Consider the following 27,027-nt stretch of genomic DNA (forward strand, 5'->3'; position numbering starts at 1 on the left):
AAATTGGGATATTTTCTATCTGCAAGCTGCAATGTTTTTATTTGTTGGCTTTATGTAGGCTATTTTTAGATAGTTGGCGATGGCAATAGAAGTTACTTTTTAGGTTTGTATCATTTTCATTTAGATTAATATAGAATTTTGATTAACCACATGACAATGATTTTGATATACGAAGACATTATTATAAATGAAATAAAACTGTTATGGTAATGTACATATGAAAACCATAGCTGGCACGCAGATCGGCATTCCACATGAGAAAGGTTGCCGACTCCTCGTGTAGCCTATTACCAGCAACTTCAGGAGAGTAATGGCAGAATCTGTGATAGACCGTTAAGTAGTTGTCCAAATGAGCAAGAGTCATGGACCTACATGTTTCTGTAAATCACATTATTTATTTATCTGTTATTTTACCAGGTAAGTTGACTGAGAACACATTCTCATTTGCAGCAACAACCTGGGGAATAGTTACAGGGGAGAGGAGGGGGATGAATGAGCCAATTGTAAACTGGGGATTATTAGGTGACCGTGATGGTTTGAGAGCCAGATTGGAAATTTAGCCAGGACACTGGGGTTAACACCCCTACTCTTACAATAAGTGCCATGGGATCTTTAATGACCTCAGAGAGTCAGGACACCCGTTTAACATCCCATCCGAAAGACGGCACCCTACACAGGGCAGTGTCCCCAATCACTGCCCTGGGGTATTGGGATATTTTTTTAGAACAGAGGAAAGAATGCCTCCTACTGGGACTCCAACACCACTTCCAGCAGCATCTGGTCTCCCATCCAGGAACTGACCAGGACCAACCCTGCTTAGCTTCAGAAGCAAGCCAGCAGTGGTATGCAGGGTGGTATGCTGCTGGTATACATGCACACACCGATCAGGTGCTAAAGATATGCCTAAACATAGTCAGCATATTACTACATAATCACAGAAATATCATAAATAGGAGTGTTTTTTCAAAGCATCATGGTTTCAAACGTATCTTATACTCATCATCTGGCCTAAATGTTTTCTTCACAAGGGAAATTCTATAAATTGTATGTAGCAAGTTATTTTAGGAGTCTCTTTGCGGTATACCACCAGTATTACTATAATGCAGACAGACAGAACACATTAAGAAGCAGTCTCCCACAATTCCTCCAGAAATACCATTCCACCACAGGAAACGTGGAGAGAGGGACACCAGATGTCCCAACAGAGGAGTGTGGCGTGGGGGGGGCACAGAGGAGACAGATGTTCTGCTGGGTGTTTAAAGAGGAGGAAAATGACAATAGCTAAAGAGGGCTTAGAAGTAATTGTCTCAGTCAGTGATCCTTTACATAATAGTAGAATAGAAGTGTGGACCAGATGTTATGTGTAGGGAGGGCTAAGAGGTGATTTTAATGACCATGTGACCTGACAAGGTAAAATGCCTTGGCTATATGCCTAACTAGGGCCCAGAGGTTTTCCTTGGCTATAGGCCTAACTACGTCACAGAGGTTTTCCTGGTCAGTTCACATGGACAGAGACAAACACTGTGTCCTTGTTACAAGGAAGGAATAAGTAGTTCCACTGAAAACTATCACATAGGCTACAGTAGTATCAAATATTAGGCTGATTAGAGAGATTTGGTTTCTATGACATAATAGATCAGGAGGGAGCATATTGAGGAAGCTCCCAACAGCTTGATGCTGAGTTACTGAACTGGACCTATGTGCACCAAGTCACATGATGTAGCCTAGAAGCTATCCTGTTGGCACTTGTTGGTAAACATCCAACTCATTATCTAGTAAATGAAACATACAGAGCCATGAGGACCACAGGTCAGTATAGCAATATTATCACTGTTTTACTAACAAGGGAAAAGTAATTTTGTAATAAAGCATTATTTTTGATCTCCTATAGTCTAAATGTCATATCTATTTAACAGAAGTGAGAGGTGAGAGAGGGTTTTCAATGAGGTCATTCTAAGAATCTCTCTCATTGAGAGTCTCTGATGCACAAAATATCCCTAATTGGTTGGTTGGTTGTGTAGGACAGACTCATTAGTCATTCATTTATCTGCTCTTGAGAAGACCCCCCCCCCCCTCCCCAATGAATATCCCATCGCTGCTAGCAAGTCTACAGTACATGCACCAACAGAAGCTCTGGACCTGGCCTGTCTAATAAACTACAGCACACAATGGAGCAAAATATCGGTTTCCTCTGAGCCCTGTGTATGTCAATATGTCAATGCATTTCTTCAGTGTGTCTCACGAGAGTGGGCATCCGACCACAAGGACAAATATTTAGTGGGAGATGCCGACCCGGGTCCCGAGCACAGAGTCTTTGTCCAGCGGACTGGGTGGGAACAATACTCTCTACAGGAGAAGTCAGTAACCCCTGGGCCGAGGGGACAGACACACACACACACATTTGTCCACTAGACCAGTGAGTATGACCACAAACATTTGCCTGAGTGACATAAAGGCCTAATGTAGATTGCATATTTCTTTATCTCAGAGATTACACTGTCAAATCACACCACTGTTCAGTTAGTCAAACCCTCTAAAATGTTGGTCAATGTTGAGTCAAACCTGTTCGTCACCTCACTTAATTCATAGACTAATCAATGCTGATAAATAGGCTATGGACATGCTGCATGTATTTCTTTATATTTGAATGATTGTCAATTTCATACTATTGCCTATCTGTCTCTCTCTCCTTTTCTTGTCAATTCATTCTCTTGTAGCCTACTTTCGGAAAGCCTAAGGTAGGCTGAGTTTTTTTAATATGTTTTATAAAAAAGAGAAATATTTGCTCATTTCTACCTTCATTTCTACCTTAATTTCTACCTTGGCCCCAGTGAAGTAGTAGAAGTAGCGCCTTACGGTCGGTCGGATGCAGAGCAGTTGCCATACCAACTGATGATTCAACCGGCCAGGATACTCTCGATGGTGCAGCTGTAGAACTTTTGGAGGATCTGGGGACCTATGACAAATCTTTTCGGTCTCCTCGCTGTACTGCAGCGCCAGCTGTGCCACCAGAGACTCTGGGTTCGCGCCCAGGCTCTGTCGTAACCGGCCGCGACTGGGAGGTCCGTGGGGGGACGCACAATTGGCCTAGCGTCGTCCGGGTTAGGGAGGGTTTGGCCGGTAGGGATATCCTTGTCTCATCGCGCATCAGCGACTCCTGTGGCGGGCCGGGCGCAGTGCGCGCTAACCAAGGTTGCCAGGTGCACAGTGTTTCCTCCGACACATTGATGCGGCTGGCTTCCAGGTTGGATGCGCGCTGTGTTAAGAAGCAGTGCGGCTTGGTTGGGTTGTGTATCGGCGGACGCATGACTTTCGACCTTCGTCTCTCCCGAGCCCGTACGGGAGCTGTAGCGATGAGACAAGATAGTAGCTACTAAAACAATTGGATACCACGAAATTGGGGGTAAAATAAAATTAAAATAAATAAAATAAAAATCTTTAAAAAATATATTTTCAGTCTCCTGAGAGGGAAGAGGCATTGTCGTGCCGTCTTCACGACTGTCTTGGTGTGTTTGGACCATAGTTTATTGATGATGTGGACACCAAGGAACTTGAAAATCTCTCGACCCGCTCCGCTACATCCCTGTCGATGTGAATGGGGGCGTGTTCGGGCCCTCCTTTTCCTGTAGTCCACGATCAGCTCCTCTGTCTTGCTCTCTGACCTCCTCCCTATAGTCTGTCTCATCGTTGTCGGTGATCAGGCCTACCACTGTTGTGTCGTCAGCAAACTTTAATGATGGTGTTTGAGTCGTGGGTGAACAGGGAGTACAGGAGGGGACTAAGCACGCACCCCTGAGGGGCCCCCGTGTTGAGGATCAACATGGCAGATGTGTTGTTGCCTACCCTTACCACCTGGGGTTTACACAAGTTATTCAACAAGATACATTGGTTTCAGAAACTGCCAGAAGCTTCTGTTTACCACAGAGAGCATTTGATTATATCTGTTCTCTTCTAACTTTCCTGGCAGGCAAAGTTCCAGGATCTCTGGTTTTAAATTTAATTTAGAGAACTGAATTTGAAAACTGAATCTGAATGCATCTAAGAAGTTGAATATTATAATTTAAATTATAGTTTGTATGCTTGATACATAAACAATAAATGCAATATCTACCATATTGAAACTGAATATATAACTATTGAAATTGAATATTCAATTAAATTGAAAATTACAATTTCTATTTAATTTCAGAAGCAGCCCGTCTGACTCAATCCCTCTACAAGGCCACTAACGCCAGGCCCATGCAGACCCAGACGCAGCGGGTGAGGAAAATCTTGTGCTACAGTGACGTGTCTAGTGTATACATTTCATATGCATAACACAAGGATTTGCAGCTGGTTAAAATAGCACCTGGTGAAATCTCTGACATATACAGGATTTGTAACCACTGACCAGACTTGAGCCCTCTGTTTATAAATAGCCCATTGAGCAAGGATCAAATCACACACTAGTAAGAATCCACCTCAAGCCAACCTCATGCCAGGCACTATACATACACTGAGCGATGGGGGGCTCAGATTGCCTATAATGCATGTAAACTCAGCAAAAAGAAATGTCCCTTTTTCAGGACCCTGTCTTTCAACGATAATTCGTAAAAATGTAAAAATGTAAATAACTTCACAGATATTCATTGTAAAGGGTTTAAACACTGTTTCCCATGCTTGTTTAATGAACCATAAACAATTAATGAACATGCACCTGTGGAACGGCCGTTAAGACACTAACAGCTTACAGACGGTAGGCAATTAAGGTCACAGTTATGAAAACTTAGGACACTAAAGAGGACTTTCTACTGACTGAAAAAGGGTGAGCAGGGTCCCTGCTCATCTGCGTGAACGTGCCTTAGGCATGCTGCAAGGAGGCATGAGGATCGCAGATGTGGCCAGGGCAATAAATTGCCGTATGTGAGACGCCTAAGACAGCGCTACAGGGTGACAGGACGGACAGCTGCTCGTCCTCGCAGTGGCAGACCACGTGTCACAACACCTGCACAGGATCGGTACATCCGAACATCACACCTGCAGGACAGGTACAGGATGGCAACAACAACTGTCCGAGTTACACCAGGAACGCACAATCCCTCCATCAGTGCTCAGACTGTCCGCAATAGGCTGAGAGAGGCTGGACTGAGGGCTTGTAGGCCTGTTGTAAGGCAGGTCCTCACCAGACATCACCGGCAACAACGTAGCCTATGGGCACAAACCCACGTCGCTGGACCAGACAGGAATGGAAAAAAGTGCTCTTCTCTGACGAGTCGCGGTTTTGTCTCACCAGGGGTGATGGTCGGATTCGTGTTTATCATTGAAGGAATGAGAGTTACACCGAGGCCTGTACTCTGGATTGATTTGGAGGTGAAGGGTCCGTCATGGTCTGGGGTGGTGTGTCACAGCATCATCGGACTGAGCTTGTAGTCATTGCAGGCAAACTCAACTCTGTGCGTTACAGGGAAGACATCCTCCTCCCTCATGTGGTACCCTTCCTGCAGACTCATCCTGACATGACCCTCCAGCATGACAATGCCACCAGCCATACTGCTCGTTCTGTGCGTGATTTCAAGCAAGACAGGAATGTCAGTGTTCTGCCATGGCTAGCGAAGTGCCCGGATCTCAATCCCATTAAACACGTCTGGGACCTGTTGGATCGGATGGAGAGGGCTAGGGTCATTCTCTCCAGAAATGTCCAGGAACTTGGCTCAAATTAAGATCCTACATCTGTAGGCTACTCTATCTCTTACAATATACATGTATATAGGACACGTCCTAAAGCTCATATATTTCCAGTTGCTTTTCTGCTGATTTAGACCACGTGAGGAAGCAACTCTTTCTCGCACACGCACAGAGAGAGAAGTTCAATTCAGTCGAGACATTTCTGTTTATCAGCCATGTACCGGTCCATGAATAAAGATATTCTCTTAAATCACCCGTCATCTAACCACCAAATAAAGGATTTTTGTTTTAGTTGCATACTGCTGCTCTGCCTCCTGGCTGTCACTATGGCATGTTCAAGTCAAAGTGTATTGGTCACGTACACAGATTTGCAGATGTTATCTGCAGCAAGATGCTTGTGTTAATAGAAAACGTTTGACCTCTGTCATTGCCAACAAAGGGTATATAAGTATTGAGATAAACTTTTGTTATTGACCAAATACTTATTTTCCACCATAATTTGCAAATAAATTCATAAAAAATCCTACAATGTGATTTTCTGGATTTCTTTTCTCATTTTGTCTGTCATAGTTGAAGTGTACCTATGATGAAAATTACAGGCCTCTCTCATCTTTTTAAGTGGGAGAACTTGCACAATTGGTGGCTGACTAAATACTTTTTTGCCCCACTGTAATGTATATAAATATATATACATATAATGGTGTGTAAAGACAGTATGGACTGTTTATGAACAGAAAAGGTGTGTACAGCAGTCATTATATTGGATGAGCCTTGACTAGAATACAGTATACACATATAAAGTGGGTAAAACAGTATGTAAACATTATTAAAATGACCAGTGTTCCATGACTCTATGTACATAGGGCAGCAGTCTCTAAGGTGCAGGGTAGTGTACCAGCTGGTAGCCGGCTAGTAACTAAGTTCAGGGCAGGGTACTGGGCCGAGGCCGTGTAGTGGTGACTATTTAACAATTCCTCTGGATGATCTGGCAGTACACTGCATCTATTCAGATATGGTTTGAGACATGGTAGGTATGTGCATAGAGGGATAAGAGGACATTATTTTTGTGTGGTCAAACTCTACTGTACTTCCATGGGGCTATTTGAAGACTAGCTGCATTCATGGGTATGTGTCAAAGAGTAAACCATTGTGGAAATGGATGTTGGCAGGGACAGGCTGTTAATTAGGCTCTGGATGGAAGATGATCTGCAGTGATGAGAACATTGGACATGAAAGCTTCGGGCCACATAGGGTTACAGAGACTGTGTGTTGGGGTGTGGTCTACACTGCTTTACAATCTAACACGGACTGACATCTGGTTATACATTTTTATGCAAAAATTGAAGGATTTGAGGAGAGTTTTAGACAGAATTAACCCACTTTTCCTCACTAAAAACCTCCCCCATGAGCCTTTAGTGAACCCCCAGAACCACACACACAATCTATTTAGTTCATCAGAGCATTAGATCTGTAGCAGTTGCAGTCTTGAAAGAGGAGTAATGGAGAGAAAGAAGGAGAGGGGGAAGGAGGAAAAGAGACCTAAGGAGAGAGAGCGAGAGCTTGTGTGAGTGTAATATTTACTGTTCACTTTTTATTGTTTATTTCACTTTTGTTTATCCATTTCACTTGCTTTGGCAATGTTACCATTTGTTTCCCATGCCAATACAGTCCTTGAATTGAAGGAGAGAAAGAAAGAGGGGAAAAAAAGAGAAAGAGAGCGGTGAAGCAATGGAGGCTGGATCTACCTAAAAGGATATGGTTCATTCTCACACAGCTACTTTTATTATAATTTTTTCACCTTTATTTAACCAGGTAGGCCAGTTGAGAACAAGTCATTTACAACTGCGACCTGGCCAAGATAAAGCAAAGCAGTGCGACACAAACAACAGAGTTACACATGGAATAAACAAACGTACAGTCAATAACACAATAGAACATCTATAAACAGTGTGTGCAAATGTAGTGAGATTAGGGAGGTGAGACAATAAATAGGCCATAGTGGCGAAATAATGACAATTTAGCAATTAAACACTGGAGTGATAAATGTGCAGAAGATGAATGTGCAAATATAGATACTGGGGTGCAAAGGAGAAAAACAAAAAATAACGGTATGGGGATGAGGTAGTTGGGTGGGCTATTTACAGATGAGCTGTGTACAGGTGCAATGATCGGTGAGCTGCTCTGACAGCTGATGCTTAAAGTTAGTGAGGGAATTCGTTCCAGTCATTGGCAGCAGAGAACTGGAAGGATACTTAGCAGACAATGAAGATGAACTGAAACAAGAAAAAGGCCTGGGCCAAATCATTAAATCCCTGAATCACTTCACATCAAATGGCCATTAAAATCACCTGCCTTCCAAAGTACCTCACTCTTTCATACAAGCACATCTGGTAGGCATGTTATCATTTTAATTTTAATATAAAAGACACTAGATGTGCCTTCTAGCCGTAGAACCCTTTACACAGACATTTGTCCAGAGTGACTTTTAGCAAGTATCTGGCCCTTGAGTCTAATTTGTGTTTGGAGGTGCGCCAATAGCTTTTCGACCGTTTCCCTGCATTCTAGATCACTGGGGAGGGAGCACATGGTGGTGGACTGATTTGTGATAGATATAATGCCTGGTCTGGTTTAATTTTCTCTCTTTTCACTATCATCCTTCACAGTACATTTCTGGAAACACTGCAGGATAGAACTTGATGCAGAACTATCAGGGCATCACAACAACTTCCTGTTTCTAATGTACATTTCCCCTCCAGCACGACATTTAATGGCTTCCCTCCAAGCCAACGCCAAAGAAACAACAGTTCCTCCTTCCAGGGGACCAATCAATGGTCCTGTTTCCTCCGAAAAGGAAACATCCACACAACACCAGGCGTAATGAAGTGCTGTCAAGGGTGAGGAAGCAACAGGAACAATACCTGATGGTGGAGATATGAGCAAACAGACAGGCTGAGAGAACAGACAGGCTGAAAGGCAGACAGGCTGAGAGAACAGACAGGCTGATAGGCACACTGTTCATTTCATATTTATTAGACTCCAGAAGATGTTGAGCTCATTTGTAACTCTGTTCCAATATTTCTCTCAAAAGGGTTGCTAATGAGAAGATCAGCACTGGCAGTCTGTTTATAGCAGAGCTACAACAACCAGCACTTTACTCTATACCACCCTGTTTTAAAATCACAGAGAAAAGGTGATCAATTCACCAGATGTAATGCTGACATTAGCTGGCCAGTCCATTGCACAGTTCCCTACTGGTGACTCTGGTTGAGGTCACAGAGAGAACAGTAGTGAAACCTGACTTGAGAGTAAAGAGGAAATAATGCAAAAGTTTACAAGGAAGAAACATGGAACAAGGCTTAATTAAAGTGGGAGGGTGTTCTTCTTCTTTGTGTTAGCTAGGTGATGCGGAAAATTTAAGAGGAACATCTGTTTTTGGACTGGAGAAAATCACAGATGAATGACCATAATTGGCTTTTCATGGCCATCTGACTACATTTGTAAGTGAGAAGTGATGCTAGCTGTCTCTCTGTCGTCCAAAGGCAAAGACCTGTCAGGCTCTTATAGAACACCTGACAGCAGGAGAATGAATAGATTTACCTTGAGGCAATTGTCACCGTTGGAGACTCACACTAGAACTGACTGAAGCAATCAGCCAATCATTCGCCTTCACCAGTAGAGAGAGCAAAATCAATGACGAGTCAGGAGTGGTCACACATGATGGCTGTACCCAATACACATCAATCTAGGCTATTTATAATTTAAAAAACACACATCATTATAGCCTACATACAGTGCAGGGATGAGTTGGCTTTGGATATGGGATCTCAAGTGTGTTGTCTCAACATTCAACCTGCAGTGGTTCAATAAATATTTCATTGCTAACAATATTGACTCTCTCTGACATATGTCAGATCCCCTCAGGCCTAAGGCAGACACAGAGGTCCAGGCTCATAAACACTGGATGGATGATCTCAAGGAGGGATCTGGCAAGTGGGGCACATGCCATAATCTTATCATTGTCAGACAGGGGGAAAAAGCGAATTGTAAGATCCGAGTCTGGCACGTGTCACAAACTGTTACCCATGGAGACGGGACTAGTTCCTCCACACCCCGCCCAGCCCAGTGTGGCTTGAACTAAGACACAGAGAGAGAAAGAGAGAGACAGACCGAGACAGAGAGAACATTCTGTGGTCTGACGTAGAGATTAGTTGAAACATTGAAGGAAATCCTGTTCTCATACGACACACACAAACACACGACTTGCATGAAAACATCTTCAATTCTTACTCTCCAATAAACATCTGTAAATCCCAACTTTTCAATCTGTAAGTCAAGAGTTTGCTTTGTTTGTGTGTTTTCACTGTCATTCGATCTAAAATCTGATAAATATTTATTCAGTTCCTTTTTTAGGTTGCTAAGGAACACGGGTGGTGTGTGAGAGACAATATTCAGCATGTGAGCCAAGGAGCAACTTCTGCTTCAGAGAAAAACTAGTAGCACTCTCACTTCTTCTGACTTCACCTTGTTTGCTTCTGATCAAGGCTCATCGTGTGTAGGTGTAAATCACTGATTAGTTCAGGGGAAATCTGCGATGAATGTTTCAGTTCAATTAACTATTGGTTAGTTCCTCAACACAAGCCTGTAGCTTCAAACAATCTCAGTATGGCTCCTCAACAACAGTATACCCTCTCCAACTCAGCAGAAGACGGTAGACCTGAAACAGAACCCTATTGAATCGTAGAGTCAAGGTTCTGCTATTAGTCTTAGAAACGTTGTGGAGAAGTTTCACTTTTATAGCCTGTCGTCGTTGAGGTGGCTACCGGTTTCAGGAGAGCAGTTCCCTATAGAGGAACGAATGAGAAAGAGGAGGCACCTCCAGTGAAACCACCCAATGACAGAAAGGCAGACGTCATATGAAAAGGACCCATAATATCATGCAAATCATTAGGCTGCTGCTACCCTTTTCCTGCATATCTTAACACTTTTTATGTCACTCAATCACAGGCCTCTTTTTTTCTCTCTCTCTCTCAACGCTCCTCTCTTTCTCCTTGTCCCTTGTTCTCTCCTGTGGAGAAATGTGGTACTCCCTATCTCCAACACTCCTCTCTTTCTTTTCTAATTTCCTCCTTTGAGTAATGTGGAACACTCAGATCAGAGGTGAACCTACTCAACGCTCTGTAGGCCTCCTGGGGAGGTCAGAGAGGGAGTCGGAGAGGAAGAGGAGGGGGAAACGTTAATAACACTGCCACTCGGCAGGTGGGTGAAGGAGTAGTGAAGAGGAGGAAGCGGAGAATGGAGACCCCCTGTGACAACAAGAGGAAGGGGTTCTAGACTTAATATTAGACTATCTCCGCCCCCGCACACTCACGGAGAGAAAACAAGCAGGCTCAGGTTTCAGCCCCAGAAGTGCCCTGAATGTAAAGTGAACCACAGGGGGGCCAGGACTGGGAAGAGGGGGGCCAGGACGGGGGATGCTGGGGGACTCCAGGGCCAAGCAAGGGAAAAGGAACTCAGGAAACCAGAGTGAAAACCCTTGGCCCGTTCACAGCTCAGTACAGCACAGACTAACTTACCCGACAACAGCTCGGCACTGTCTCTATTACAACTATCGATGCCTGAGCGTCGTTCAAACAATGAGGTTCATGAGGTTTCTTAGAGCAATAGTTAACTTTGTTATAAGCAGTGGTTTAGCATGCACCCCCGCAAGGCGATATGGAAAATCATACCATTGGTATTTTGAAATACTAAGTAAACGGTATATCGTACAAGCCTTGTTGTGTCCACGTCATTACAATGAAATTATGTTGAACCAAAATGGAAAAGACATCTGTCGTGTTCGATCAATGTGGAGTAGTGTTTCAGCCAAAACTTACCTTCAGTTGCTGCTCTTTGAGCAGTGTTGCCCTCCCTGACTCCATCGGCAGGCCCGTCAGAAATGGGGCTCCCTCAGTCTGCGTATAGGAATGTGTGAGTATAAATGTGAGTATCTATGTCTGTACGTGTTTGTCTGTCTCTTTCTCATACCGCGCCTGACCAAATTCCTAAGAGAAGTGAAAAACGGTGTGTTGAAAGTAACGACCACTAAAGGTTACTGTCCTATTTCCCCATTCAGAGCTGAGATGGAGCAGTATAGGATTGAGTACTAAAGTGAATTGTGTAGTATGTATATGGACTCCTTGCTACGATCCATTTAGTGTGTAACTGAATTAAGAAAGCTTATTAAGATTATGGGAATCTAAATGACTAGGGCGCCCTCTGACTGACATGGAAAATACATCACCTGGCTGGTTGCCATGTTACGACATTATATACACAGTGGAAATACAAAACACTCAAAACTCCTTCCTAATATTGAGTCCCCCACCTTTTTGCCCTCAGAACAGCCTCAACTCGTTGGGGCGTGGACTCTACAAGGTGTCGAAAGCTTTCCACAGGGATGTCGACTCCAATGGTTCCCACAGTTGTGTCAAGTTGGCTGGTAGTGGATTTCTACTCCGAATAGCTCGTTCCATCTCATCCCACAGATGCTCAATTGGATTGAGATCTGGTGACTGGGTGCATCTGGTGACACTGCAGTAAGCTGAATTCACTGTCATGTTGGTGGAATCATTCCTAGCCTTCGGGCATGGGGCATTATCCTGCTGCCAAGAAGGGATGCACCTGTTTGGCAATGATGCTCAGATATCCTGTGGCATTCAAACATCGCTCCACTTTTAACAAGGGGCCCAATGTGTGCCATGAAAACATACCACACGCCATCACACCACTACCAGCAGCCTGCAATGTTGACATGTGGCATGATGGATGCATGTACTCGTGGTTTTCTCCATACCTTAGTCCTCCCATCAGCTTGAAACAGCAGGAACCAGGATTCATCAGACGAAGCAATGTTTTTCATATTCTCCAGTGTCCAGTGTTTTCTTTCCTTAGCCGACTCCAACCACAGTTTATTGTTTTTTGCTGAAAGAAGTGGAAGTCTGTAAGGTCATCGGCTGCCATACCCCATTCGTGTCAAGGTACGACGAGATGTGCATTCTTTTATGGGTCTCTGGGTACCAATGCTGTACTGGGATGTCAGTTGACTAACTGTAGCCTGTCTGTTGCTCTGCACAACTTGTGCCAGCCTCCTTTGTCCTCTTTCATCATTGACCCATTTTCGACCACTGGCTGGATGTCCATTGGGTGATGGAACATTCTTTATACACACGGGAAACAGAATGTTTGAGAAAAACTCAGCAGCGTTGCAGTTCTTGACACACTTAAACTGGTGTACCTGGCACCTACTACCATACACCGTTCAAAGGCCCTTAAATATTTTGTCTCCCCTTCATATACATGATTGAAGTGGATTTAACAGGTGACATCAATAAGGGATCATAGCCTTCACCTGGATTCACTAGGTCAGTCAATGTCATGTATTCCTAATGTTTTGTACACACAGTGTATGTGCACTTGTTTTGGGGAATTTCTCTCCTTATTTAATTGTCTTTCTTCCTTTAATAATCTAAGTGACCATCTTATCATATAAAAGAGGTTAACTCCATTATGACATTCTCCTGGGGCTTGCAGACCAGAAGAAAGGTTAACCCTGGCTGATGCCCCATGTAATTCCATCCCAGAGTCACATTTCCAGATGAAATAGCTTAGAGATCTGTCGTCTGTTTTAAGACACGGTGGCAGAAACATTATGTACAAAATAACTTACAAATAACGCTAAAAAAAATACACAATTGCACATTTGTTTACGGGATCGCAAAACGGCAGCCCTCTCCTTCAGTGGCATTTAGAACCTAAAAGGGATCTCCAGCTGTCCCGATCGAAGAACCCTTTGTGGTTCCACAGAGTGTTCTACATGGAACCCAAAAAGGGTTCTCTTATGGGGTCAGCTAAAAAACAGTTTTGGAACTATTTTTTCTAAGAGTGTAGGCCTAGGTCAAGAACAAAAATGTAAATATCCCTATACAAACATGTCATGTGGATAATGACAGTGACTACCATCAACAGCATGACCTGTGACCCTTAACCCCTGACTTTTACGGCCAAGGGTGACAGTTCCAACTTTCACCTAATTTCTAAATGTAGGCATGTAACATCCTAACTGAACTGTTTGGGCTATTCCATTTTGGGCGTGTTCCATTTGTTTTAAAGTAGGCCTTCATTCCAAATAAGAATGTGTTCTTAACTGACTTGCCTAGTTAAATAAAGGTTACACACACACACACACACCACACTGACCAAAAAGTTATTTTGTTGGCATTTACGTATGTCCCCATTACCAGTAAAACATGATCAAAACCTATTTCTTTCACTTACTTGCTGTACTGTTTTGTTGTTCAGTTGGTGAGTCGTTTCATTCTCAAACAGGATTTCATGGAGGCCACTTGGGTCTTTTCTTTTTTTTTTTTTTATTGTACCCCCTTTTCTCCAATTGTTAGTAGTTACTATCTTGTCTCATCACTACAACTCCCGTACGGGATCGGGAGAGACGAACGTCGAAAGCCATGCATCCTCCGAAACACAACCCAACCAAGCCGCACTGCTTCTTAACACAGCACGCATCCAACCCGCACCAATGTGTCAGAGGAAACACTGTGCACCTGGAGACCTGGTACCAGGTGCACAGGCCAGGGTGTGGCATGGGGTTTTTGTATTGTGGTGTGTACCTCGTACACTGCGCCCGGCCTGCCACAGGAGTCGCTAGTGCGCGATGAGACAAGGATATCCCTACAGGCAAAACCCTCCCTAACCCGGACTGCGACAGAGCCTGGACTCGAACCCAGAGTCTCTAGTGGCACAGCTAGCACTGCAATGCAGTGCCCTAGACCACTGCGCCACCCAGGAGGCCCTTATTTGAGTATTTTCTATGGAACGCCGTTTGGGTCTTTGCATGTCAAAAAAGATTCACATTAAACAACACTATTTGATGTGTCAAATAACACTATTTGACATGTCATATAAGCTTGTTGACCAATCAGGACCTGAATATGACTGCATGTCACATGATAATTTTACGCGTTCATTCATTTTTTACGTAGTTATTACACATTGATTACACTATCACTTGTATTTCATATGTCACAACGATTCATCATTGGTAAAGTTGTCTCGTGCACCTACAGTGCTGGTCATAAAAAAAGCTAGCCAGCTCATGGATGCAAACAATGTTCTTCCCCAAAAACATAGCAAAATGACAATCGCGCCTCACTAGCCAGATGAAGCCAGCTGGCTGCTTATAACGTTAGCTTTGGGCAACAGGGTTAAGTTGCTGGCTAGCTATTTATTTTCATGAACTGAAGTTAAATTTCAATAGGCGAACAACAAGTGGCAACCTAGCTAATACCTACTCACAAGGATTCCTAAATCATTGCTAAGAATAATGAAAATGACTGCAGTTCCTACTGGTAATTGTTTTTAGGCTGGTTGTTTTGGTGCTAGCTAGGTACCAAGCTAAAGCTAGCTACCCCAGAAGTTGCGGTCTAACAAATTATGCTTTATTACCAACGCGGTATTGCAAACACATCGTTCGTGGCCAGTATTTGCTTGTTTGCAGACTTCTTCGTACAGCTTTGACTGTGCTACTGTATATTTTTTGACATGCAAAGACCCAAGCAGCGTTCCATAGTATGTATGTCGTGAAGCTAATAGCAGTGGCGCTATTACTGTGCAACTCCGGTAGGGCAACATCTGAAAAATAGCTCACTTGGTTGTGTGTACTGGTGTTCGACCAGTCGGCGAAAGCCAACATCACCAGCGACAGAGAACAACTGATTGTCAAGGGCAATGAATTCCATTATCTTGGCATTAATGGATTTTGCCTTTGTTGTCTCGCTGAAATGTTCTTACTCTTTCAAATGACTGCTCGACTTGTTGACTGCTCAATCCACACAGCAGACACAGGCTAGGTTAGGAATGCTGTGTAGCGCAAACTTTTCCTTGGCATCATTACGTTATATAGGTATGCACGTCAGCTTTGACATCGGTTTTGCACATCGCCGTTAAACTAGACATCGGGCCGATACCGATGTTGGTATTTTTAGATAATATCGGCCGATTCTGATATGTTCACCGATATATCGTGCATCCCTAGTTTATGCCTCCTGCTGGACTGGAAGATGAACACCTGAGCCACCTGAGGACAGACTACATGCCCTCTGGACCAAAGAATAATGTACAAAGATTAGGCCTTCACATGAAATATGGAACCAGTGGGACTATATTTAGTACCAGCTAAAAAAAAAATTCTTCACAACAGAACAAAACATACCAAGTTAACAGGTAAGAGTAATATGACATATTTTTGTCATAGGCCATACTCCTTTTTGAATCATCAAGAATACCAATGAGAAACAACAACTCGGCCGACTGTATAACACGGAATTTGGAGCTGCAAGGCTGAGAGAAAGGATTTGTCCAAATATAACAGAGACCTAATAGAATGTGGTTTAGATTTACCGGGTCAACTCTCTGTGTTTGGTCTAGACTGTTCAATACTCTCTCCTCTCTGTGTCAAGTGGAAAATGCAAGTTTGCAGGTCAATAGAAATCTGATTCTCTCTTAAGTCAGCCTCATGCAAGAGGAGAGAAGCGAATGGCTTTTCCAATAAAATGACTAACTGACACTCCCTTTACTTCAGTGACTGGCAGTGCAGTGTAGGAGTCGCCTATGGATGACATCACTAACTGAAGGGATGAGATGATGAGCTCAGACTAGCCAGGAACCTATTGCTTTTAATTTAAACATGGCAACATTCATCCCCAGTACCATTACATGGAGGTAGACTATTATCTATAATCACTATGATGGAATGCAATAACTTTAAATCTGTTATCTTAACCAATTGGGAGTATATTACTGGTATTACTCACTCATATTGACTCACACACACACACAAAGGTGTCCATTTGATGTAAGGAAAAAATGACTGGAATTACCACATACGGTGTAGAGCTACAGCTCATTCTGCCTCAAAAGTCACTCTCACAACCATTCGGAAAGCATTGGCGAGTTGCTGTATTGTTACAATGAAGCCATAGCTAAAAACAGATTTCAACTAAGACTGATTCAAAATTAAACAGAAAAGAGTGACTGACCAAAACAGCAATGTACCGTTACTAGCATAATGGAACACTCTCTAATGATGCTAAACACATTATTTAACCTAGAATGCAATTAGGCTTAGGCTATTTTGGTATTTCCCTGCCTTTTCTCCTCAAGACCCACAGAAAAAAGCTGAGAGCGTCACATCACAGGAAGGCCTATAACTATCTCCAGTGATGTTCTTCTCGAGTGGTTGAGAAACACAGCTTGACTGTGACGGTGACCACACTTCCTGAAATATCACTTCCTTCCTCTCTGTGCTTAGGCTGAAAACACCAAGAGCTGAGCCTGACAAGCACCATGTGGTGCCCCACCACTCCTTCCCCGTCTGTCACATAGCATGCCATTTAACAGCAATCAGTGTAATAACACACCAATACATGGCTGAACTCTGCTCGCATCATGTTCGTTCTACTAGGCCTACAACAATAAGTTAAGATGCACTTATTCTACAAATGACAACAGAGATGTCACCACAGGACAAAGGAGAGAGGACAGTGCATATCCCATCCTAACTTGAGTTTAACATGACAGCCAGGGACACTGAACACACTACCAGCTTTACCACTACTAGCCTTCATTCCCAGCTCACACCTGTAGAGTTCTGTTTGGTTGAAACTGGAATCTAAACTACAACTAGTGTCTGGTTGTCATTCAATCCTATCAAAGCACTGAGCATCTGGTTGTAATACACCATTATTTGCAACATTAACACATGCTTTTTAGAGAGAAAGCATGTCGGAAAGCACACATGAAAGTGTTTGGAACACCCTGGGGCAATGCTCTATCCCCATTGCCTGGGCAGCAGAGCAGTGCTTCTTGTTCAGGCACTAAGGTAGTAAGAGAAATAGGGCTGAAGTCATAACATAGAAATACTAGGCCTCTGAAGCACTAACATTGGTCTCCATGAACTTTAGACCAGGAGAGCTGACCTTCAAGAGGAGATACACGTACCAGATTTTACCATCTCCAGACCTTGCTGTTTCTGACTTCAGCAGTAGGAGGCAAGGAACTCGCCACAACCACACACAATTTACAACTTCCCTGTTCCCATCGCTGAGATTGAAGCATGTATCAGATATGAAGTACACAATAGGCCACTAGGATCTAGGCCTAATTGTATCCCACACAGTACATTCACCAGTAAATGTTTAACTATTGGCAAATTATACTTGCCTGGCTACCCAAACGCAATACCACACCCACGGCAGTTAGTTTATCCTCTGCAATGAATCTGGATATGAATACCTCCCCGACGATTTCTAGAACACAAACACATTCTAACCATTCTGATTGGTCCCAGAAACTGATGGGTTGGGCCCAAGGGTGGAATGGCAATGTGACAGAGTGTTTTTTTGTGCAAAATTATAATTATCATGACTAATAATGGGGGGCTAAAGAGGAAAAAAATGGTTCAGTATGGAGACCTCGAGGAAAAAAATTGGCCTGTGTGTTCAAAATGCCTGGACCGATTTCTTTCCCAGTCCACCCCTAATTGGGCCAGAGTCAGAAAACATGTGGGTAAAGCGACATTTAGAAAATGCATCATTGGCTTTGATACTCTGATTGGTTAGAGATGATCCAATTGCTGATGACTTTGTTTTGTACAACAGCCCTCATTTTGACGTCACCACAAACGACTTCAATGATGGTAGTCTCAGACTGAAGTATGTAGTGAACGGTAGAGCAGCGGAAGAATTATGAGGAGACATCAAGCTATCATTTTATAGCACAACTACAACTAAATCTGAAACAAAAGGCAAACAAGGAATTCCAGAGGCTGTGACTACTTATTAGGGCTCTGTAAAAATTGCTGTAGCAGTCCTATAATTTTCATAACGCTCATGCCGGAGTTTACGACACATGGCGCGGGATTTGTGTGTATGTGTGTGGTCTTCTGGGAATTCATCCTTCTGAACATCTGAAGCCCCTTTTAAAATGTAGTTTTTTAAGAATTAAGGTGCCCGACCTTTGGGCACCAAAGGCAGACAAGCTGAATAAAGGCAGAGCCTTTCTTCAACGTTGGATGTCTGTTGTAGCTTAACTAACTAGTCTACATTTAGTACCAGGGCACATGAGTGGGTGGATGAAATGTGGCGTCATAACTGTGGAATTGTCAGCGGTATTCAGCTCCACCCTTGCCTGGAAACCTGACATTAAATTGCATTGAATTCTACGTCGGGCAGAAATGCGTGTTCAGGACAGTTTCCTCTCACGACCTCTACAAGCCAGAATTTTGAATAAAATTATATTTTAACATACTTTACCAGTATCACCTGAAGCATAAGCAGAACTATGCAAACACGTGCATGCATGTATTTATATCTTGTGTGAATGCTTCAGGTGCTCAACATCAACTTCATTAGCTAATCCCTTCTGATGACCCTGTTGGAGTCATGTCCAACCGGGTCATCAGGAGGGTTCATCCAATCATGAAGAGGAAAATTGGCTTCTTCAAAATGGAGCTTGCCTCAATGGCGCTGCTCTCTATCATTCACTACGGTGGTGCCGGGCCTACAATTTATGTGAATCGGATTGGTCAAGACATGCACAGAGCCTGCAGCAGCACTCCGATGTGAAGGACAGAGCAATTGTGAGCTAATTGTCAAATCATGAGGCAAATCGGTAAAAAAAATGACACACTTTGCTCCATCTTTTTAACCCGTATCGTCAATATATTTTATTAAACTAAATCAAAAAGTCACACCTGATTGAAAAGTGCTGGAAAAAATCCACCTCGCCACACGTTCTCTGGCAGACCTGCCATATTTAATACTTAGTGGAAGCACCATTGGCACACATTACAGGTGTGAATGAGTATTGTGGTGGCAGCATCATGTTATGGGTATGCTTGTTACCAGCAGGGTCTGGGGAGTATGTTTAGGATCAAAATAAATATGAAAGGTGCAAAGGACAGGTAAAAAGTTAAGAGGAAAAACTGCCATAGTTTTCTGAAAACCTAAACCTGCGATAGAGTTGTATTTTTCAGCGGAACAAGTACACAAGTCTTAATTTTTCCTGACTGAAATCTGCTTGAAAATCAGTGACAAGCATTGAATATTGTTGTCCATCAATGATTCCAAATCAAATTGACTGAGCTTGAGTCATTTTGACAAAAACAATGATTATATTGCCCTAAGAGTTGTGCAAGGTTAGTAGAATCGTATTAAAAAGTATTAATAGCTGTACTATGCTTCCACCAAGTATGAATAACTCTGGGGTGTGAAGACATACAGCAATCAATACATTTTTCTTTCTTATTTTTTTTTATTAATTTGGAAAATGTTTTACTTTCGCTGAAAAAGATGGGTAAATTGTGTAGCGCTGGTAGTGCGTTAGATTTATATCACCTGAAGCATAAGCAGAACCATGTAAACACGTGCATGAGCTTGGCAAACAAAATCTAATGTAATCCTTTAGAGATGTAATTTTAATGCAGCAAAATGTGAAGACTGTGCAAGGGGTGTGTAGACTTTCGCTAGCAACTGTTTGTAGGAGCATGCAAAAGTAATCCCGCCCACATAAAGGTCATTATCATAGAATGTTTTACATTTTTAAATATCATTATTGATGCAAAAGATTATATTAAAATATGTTAATAAAACAGCTTTCGCTAAATCAAGCGAGTTCATGTCAATCCGTGGTTTTGATTATGATGCTGCCTTGGTTGTATGTGTGAGACATGGGAGGAGAGCTGACTGGCTGCATTGTTAAAATCAGCTGTCACTTGGCTGATTGCAACATGGCTGACAATGACAGCACAGTGTGGTGTGTGTAACAGTAGCTTCTGAAAAAAGTAGCTTCTGTGAAGCCACAGCCCTATATCTTGTCAACTAAGACCTTCCGATTAAGACTCTCCTTGTTCTATGGTGTGGTTCCAAGACAAATCCATTTGGACATAGGATATGTAGTGTGTGTACTGCCTACATCTAGCCTAAACAAAACGTCATAAACACTGACTGCATCCCTAATTTTCAGCTACAATGCTGACTGCTCTGCTGCTGTTGTTTATTTTCTTACAGGCCATTGAGTATTTTCAGATGACCCAGGTACCACACCAACAAGCATTAAATTCCATTAAATAAAAGTGTTAGTAATGCATTCTGCTTTCTCGATCACAAGGGAGACAAATATGGTCTGGAATGGTAGTGGAATAGCTGACCTACAAGCACTGCCTGGACTCTCTAGTGAAAAACATCAAGTGGTGGGGTGTTTTATAAAAGCATGTTAGTGTTATGTTGTGTTGAATTGTATTGAATTGAACGCGTAAAATAGCTCAGTGCATATCGTTATTATGATGTACGCTACAGTAGGCATAAATGCACATTGTTCTGTAGCTAGCTACATATCAATGGCCTACATGTCAGTCAGGCAGGGAACATGATATATTTCCAATGGGAATTAGCCTTCATTGGGATGAATTGATTGACGACTGGGAAAATGGACGGTGTAGCTTGTTTTGCAGTTATTACAATGTAACAAAAAACATTCGGCCTTGGTTTGCGAGCACTGTTGAGTCGTCGGGGTGTTTCTCACTATCGATAGCCACTAATCGTGGCTAATAAATTAAGAGATTATCCTTACCCATAGCTCTGACCCCCAGCTCATGGTTCCAAAGCGATTTCCTCGTAATAATCCACGATTCAGACGGGGTGTATCGAAACCACTGAGGCGGGTATAATTGTTTTATTTCTTTGAGGTAGACGGTCTCTTTGTGAGCGCCCTCGGAATGTGCCCTTATTCCCTCCTAGTGCGTAAATGCAAGATTTTTTTCACCTCCTCAATCTGTCTGTTTTCTACAAAATGGACAGAAACCACAACATAATCTTGAAATTGAGTGTGTGTGGCGCTGTGCTGTTCGGTGCAGAGTGCGGGCACCCGCTTTTCAAACAAGAATGACAGCTGCTGAGGCGCGTGCATTCATAAAAGGCACAAGAGGCGAAGTAGCGGGGGATCGTTGGGGCGATGGTGGATCCACAGATGGTTGTTGTCTGGTGATGAGGAATTAATATTGTTTTTGTGTGGAAATTGGTAATTACAATGTAATGATTTGTATGTTACACTATACGCGGACTGCCACGGATTATTTAAAGGCCCAGTTCAGTCAAAAACGTGTTATTTCTGTGTTTTATATATATTTCCACACTAAAAAGTTTGAATAATACTATGAAATTGTTAAAATAATGATTAGTTTAGTGTAAGAGCTTTTTTGAAAAGAAAGCCTGAAATGTCAGCCTGTTTTGGTGGGATGGAGTTTTGGCCTGCCTGGTGACGTCAGGTAATAGACCAATAAGAAACAGAGTTCCAAACAGTGGAACCTTAGAGGAGGAAGGGGAGGACCATCCTCCTCAGTGAATTTCATAAATTATTTAATATTGAAACATTTAAAAAGTTTCCTTTTTGATAAAACTATATTAAATATATTCAGGTCAACAAATAATTGATTAAAACCCACTGTTTTTCAATGAAGTTCCACAGTAGACTCGACAGCACTTTCTGGGTAGCATGGTTCTCATGGTTCTCACCCCATTCCATAGCCACAGTAATTATGACAACTTCTGGAGGACGTCCTCCAACCTATCAGAGCTCTTGCAGCATGAACTGACATGTTGTTCACCCAATCAAAGGATCAGAGAATGAAAATAATTTCCTCCACAATGAATGAAAAGCAAGAAAGACCGAGAGAGATAGCTATATTTCGTTGTCTATTTTTTCACTTTCACTTACTTAGCGAGCGAATGCAGCTCAAACAGAGAGGGATGCTATGTTAGCTAGCTGGCTATTGCTATTCAACACTGGAACTTCCAATTCAAGGTAAGCTTTTGGGTTTATTAATTTATTGCCATCGGGGCCCGCCGGTGTAACTGCTAAACTGCTTGCTGTTCACTGTACTGCATAACTGTAGAGGGTTTACTAATGCGTTAGTTCTAGTAGCTATGTTGACTATGACGTTAGCTAATATGGTAACGACGATGTAGGCTGTGTGTCGCAGTTAACGGTTATGGTATGAAGGTTTGACTTGGAAAGGATTTGTGTTGTGCACTTAAGTCCACAAGCGAAGGGAGAAGGTGAAAGGGGTAGAGCGCAAAGATGCGAGAAGAAATTATACAACGAGCAAAGTGATCATGCTGTTAGTATGTGGCTGCCATGAAGGTGAACTGTGTTTGCGGGTGATGTATTCATTCCGCCAAATTTTGGGAAAAACATTTCTTAAACTGAAGCAAACCGAACAAAATGGGGATAAACACAGCTGTACACACTTGTACAATAGAAACTCATTTGCAGCTGTTGGACTAATGATTACATTCTAGATCAGCTAGATGCAGGCGAGAGTGCGCACGGCGGTATTGAATCTGTCACCCTGATTACTCAAAATGTTCAAATGTTCTCTCGCACCTATGTTGTAAACTTTAATTCGTAGGCTAGGTTTTAGGAACCTCATGATGGGTATAGGGAAAATTAGAGTATCATGTAGTAGCCTAAACCTACCAATGTTACATTGAGCTGGGTGAAAGGGAAATGAATGGCACTCATCCAATATGCCGTAATATAAATCAATTAAAGTCGTCCTCCCTAATCTTAAACGTCACCAACCGCCACTGGTTCCAACCCTCTACTATGCCAATAACAGGTCGTTTTCACTTGTCCCCTCTCCACTCAGACCACTCCCAGACAGTCCTAGCAAAATTCTTGCTTGAGAAATTGCACGTTACTAAGAAGCTATTTTTACTTCTTTTTAACAGTTTTATTTTAAAACAACCACATTAAGGTACTTAATTATGTTTACCCAGAATAATTTTATATTGAGATAAAGACGGCTGCATTGGACTTTTAAAGCTAGAATTCTTAGTTGCTATATACATTTTTGGACTTATTAACTAATGATATACTCGTTGCTTCTTGAAGAATACAACTTGTAAATGCGTTTAGTTCAACTGTCATACCCCATCAGAACTCAAAATATAAGCTTGCTTTACTACAATGTATGTAAACAATGCAAATGTAAACAAACACTGTATAGCCTCAAAAAAAATATTTAAAGTATACTTTTGATATCATGGGTTTACTTGATAGCTACCTACACAATTAGCTAGCTAGAACAAAGTGTTAATAAGATAAATTCATTAAAAAGATTCAGTCACAGGTGTAAACCACATCCAAGTACTTATAGGTACTTATAGGTTCCGACACAGGGGTCACCAAACACAGAGTTGGATACCTTGACGATACACATCGGTCTATGAATTTGAGAGTAGTTACATTTCTCTCATCGCTCAGCTTTTTACCTAAACTGAGGCGGGGTAACACCTTTGTTATTGTTACAATTAAGTATTCTAGCTTTAATTCATTAATATTTTCTTAGTACTATTAAGACAGACACAACTAGCGCAGTAGAGAGCAGTGTACAATGACAATAGATGTGAGAGGGTATTTGCTCCACCTATTGGCTGTCAACAGTTTTACAACCACCCTAAGAGTGGAAAAGGTGTTTCAAAATGCTATCTAATAGTGTGGTGACCTCACCTGGCCAAGTAGGGCATCGTGTGTAGAGAGCGGTAGAGAGTAGAGAAGATGGCGTTGGATGAAAGTGGATTCAGAAGTTGTATCCAGTGTCGTTAGTGTATGTTCGAGATTGCCTTGAGTTGTTGTGGGCGTCAGATATGAGAAGGAAGTTTAAATGATATTAAAGAATCTCTTTGCACAGGATCCATTTTGAGACTAGAGAGCAGATTATCATCTTCAAAACGAAGAGGAGAACATAAAGTAAGTATTTCAGAATCTACAAGACAGAGCAGAGTGACTGAATGGAGTGGGCCTAAATTATTAATCTTATTTGCCTATCTAACATTTTCAAAGAGGAGGTGAAGTGGATCAGTACAGCCACTTATCTGGAGGTAGTTCTTCTGAATTTTTAAAAATTAAAAAATTATTTTGTTCAATTTTATTTTATCAAACCAGTGTGTTAGCTCCATATTACAGAAGTCCAGAAAGGACATATGAATAAAAAAAATATTCCCTCATTATGTTACGCTCACAACTTATTTATCTCATGATCACCACATAACAAAAGTTGTTTTGTCGAGATCACAAGTTCATTTTCTCATGATCATGACATAAGAAAAGTTGTTTTGTGGAGGTCACGAGAAATGTAGCTCGTTGGCAAAGCCCACAGTGGATCAGTGCATACGTTTTTATTGATTGCTACCCTAAGGGATGGTACATGTACATTTCATGCTAACATCACACGTTCACACGTTCATGCTAACATCACACGTTCATTTGTGTTTGTAGCTCATTATCAGTTTATAAATTAGAATGTTAGTGAGCTAAAGGTCCCTTACCTTGAGCTAAGAGCATTTAAGCCCTGAACGATGTCTGACAGGCAACCTCGTCTCCCAGGCTTTGTGCCAACCTCAAGACCACAGCCAATCGCATGCAAGCAGCAACGCAGCTAACTTGGCTAGTCTTGTGAGCGAGAGAGCTAGTTAGGTAGGTAGTGTTGTTATCTATGCTGGTTGTTAGCTTGCATAACTGATATTCTTTAAGGATGATATTAATATTTAGACACTTTATGTTTTGTGGATAATATTTACAGTGGTTGAGCTCCATTCCTGGCAGGCTGATAAGAGTCAATAGCAGCCTAATTGGCTGAATAGTCAGAATGCTGCCTGTAGGCTATTTCATAAGTAAAGCTTCTTGCCGGCAGATTAGCAGTCACTGCATTATGTGATCAAGAGTGGGTGCACTCAATTCCTGGCAGGCTGATCAGATTCAGTAGCAGACTCGGGCTGATAAATCAGGATGCTGCACCTTGTCTGCAAGGAGCCTTACATATTTTTTTTTTTTTTTTTTTTTTTTTACCTTTATTTAACTAGGCAAGTCAGTTAAGAACAAATTCTTATTTTCAATGACGGCCTAGGAACAGTGGGTTAACTGCCTGTTCAGGGGCAGAACGACAGATTTTGTACCTTGTCAGCTCAGGGATTTGAACTTGCAACTTTTCGGTTACTAGTCCAAAGCTCTAACCACTAGGCTACGCTGCCCGCCCCAATACAATATGATACAGACTATTATTGAATCTTCTCATAATGCCAGGAATAGAGCACATCCACTCTGGTTTATATGCATCAGTCTGACGGCTAATACAAGGCAGCATCCTGACATAAGCCTCTGAGGCTGCTATTGAATAAGATCAGCCTGTCAGGAATGGAGCTCACCCACTGTAAATATTATTATGAAGTGTCCCTTATATTTATACACGTTTTATTGTCAGATACACTGTATAGGAATACACATACACTGGAGCAAATTAGGATTAAGGGCACATCGACAGGTTTTTCACCTTGTCAGCTCGGGTATTGAAAACAGCAACCTTTCGGGTTACTGACCCAAAGCTCTAACCGCTAGGCCTCCTGCCGCCCTATATCAGTTATGCAAGCTAACAACCAGCATAGATAACAAGCTATCTTGCTAGCTAGCTAAATAGCTAACAATACTACCTAGCTAACTAGCCAGCTCACAAGACTAGCCAAGTTAACTAGTCCTTGCATGCGATTGGCTGTGGTCTTGGGGTCGACACGCAGCCTGGTAGACAGAGTTGCCTGTCAGGCATCGTTCAGGGCTTAAATGCCCGCATTGCATCAAGCAGCCACAGGGCTCCTTGATCAAATCAACTTTTATTTGTCACATGCGCCGAATACAACCTTACAGTGAAATGCTTACTTACAAGCCCTTAACCAACCATGCAGATTTCAGAAAAATACCCCCAAAAATAAGAAATTAAGTAACAAATAATTAAAGAGCAGCAGTAAAATAACAATAGTGAGGCTATATACAGGGGGTATGTCACAGGCGTCGTAAGAAGTGGACCAAAGTGCAGCGTGGTGAGCGTACATAGTATTTTTATTGAGGTAAAAATGGAGCCAAGAACACGACCGCGAAGCTTAACTTTGGCTATAATGCCTCTAACAAAGTCAACTACCCACAAATACAACAGGGAAAGAAGGCTGCCTAAGTATGATTCCCAATCAAAGACAATGATAGACAGCTGTCCCTAATTGAGAACCATACCCGGCCAAAACAAAGAAATACAAAAACATATAACATAGAATGCCCACCCAAATCACACCCTGACCAAGCCAAAATAGAGACATAAAAAGGCTCTCTCTGGTCAGGGTGTGACTAACAGTACAGGCTAACAGTACAGGCTAACAGTACAGAGTCAATGTTTGGGGGCACCAGTTAGTCAAGGTAGTTGAGGTAATA

The 27,027-nt window shown here is 42.3% G+C and overlaps 1 protein-coding gene across 1 annotated transcript in view; it reads right to left on the reverse strand.

Moving 5' to 3' along the window:
* LOC139408482 (formin-binding protein 1-like) overlaps positions 1-21,629 on the reverse strand; it is a 107,011-nt gene extending 85,382 nt beyond the window's left edge. The window contains exon 1 of the mRNA XM_071152442.1: positions 21,346-21,629. Within this exon, the coding sequence (XP_071008543.1) occupies positions 21,346-21,369 (24 nt within the window). The 5' untranslated portion in view covers positions 21,370-21,629. The remainder of the gene's footprint in view (positions 1-21,345) is intronic.
* Positions 21,630-27,027: the final 5,398 nt, after the last annotated feature.

Source organism: Oncorhynchus clarkii, chromosome 5 (assembly GCF_045791955.1).
Source record: "Oncorhynchus clarkii lewisi isolate Uvic-CL-2024 chromosome 5, UVic_Ocla_1.0, whole genome shotgun sequence".
Classification (NCBI taxonomy): Eukaryota; Metazoa; Chordata; class Actinopteri; order Salmoniformes; family Salmonidae; genus Oncorhynchus; species Oncorhynchus clarkii.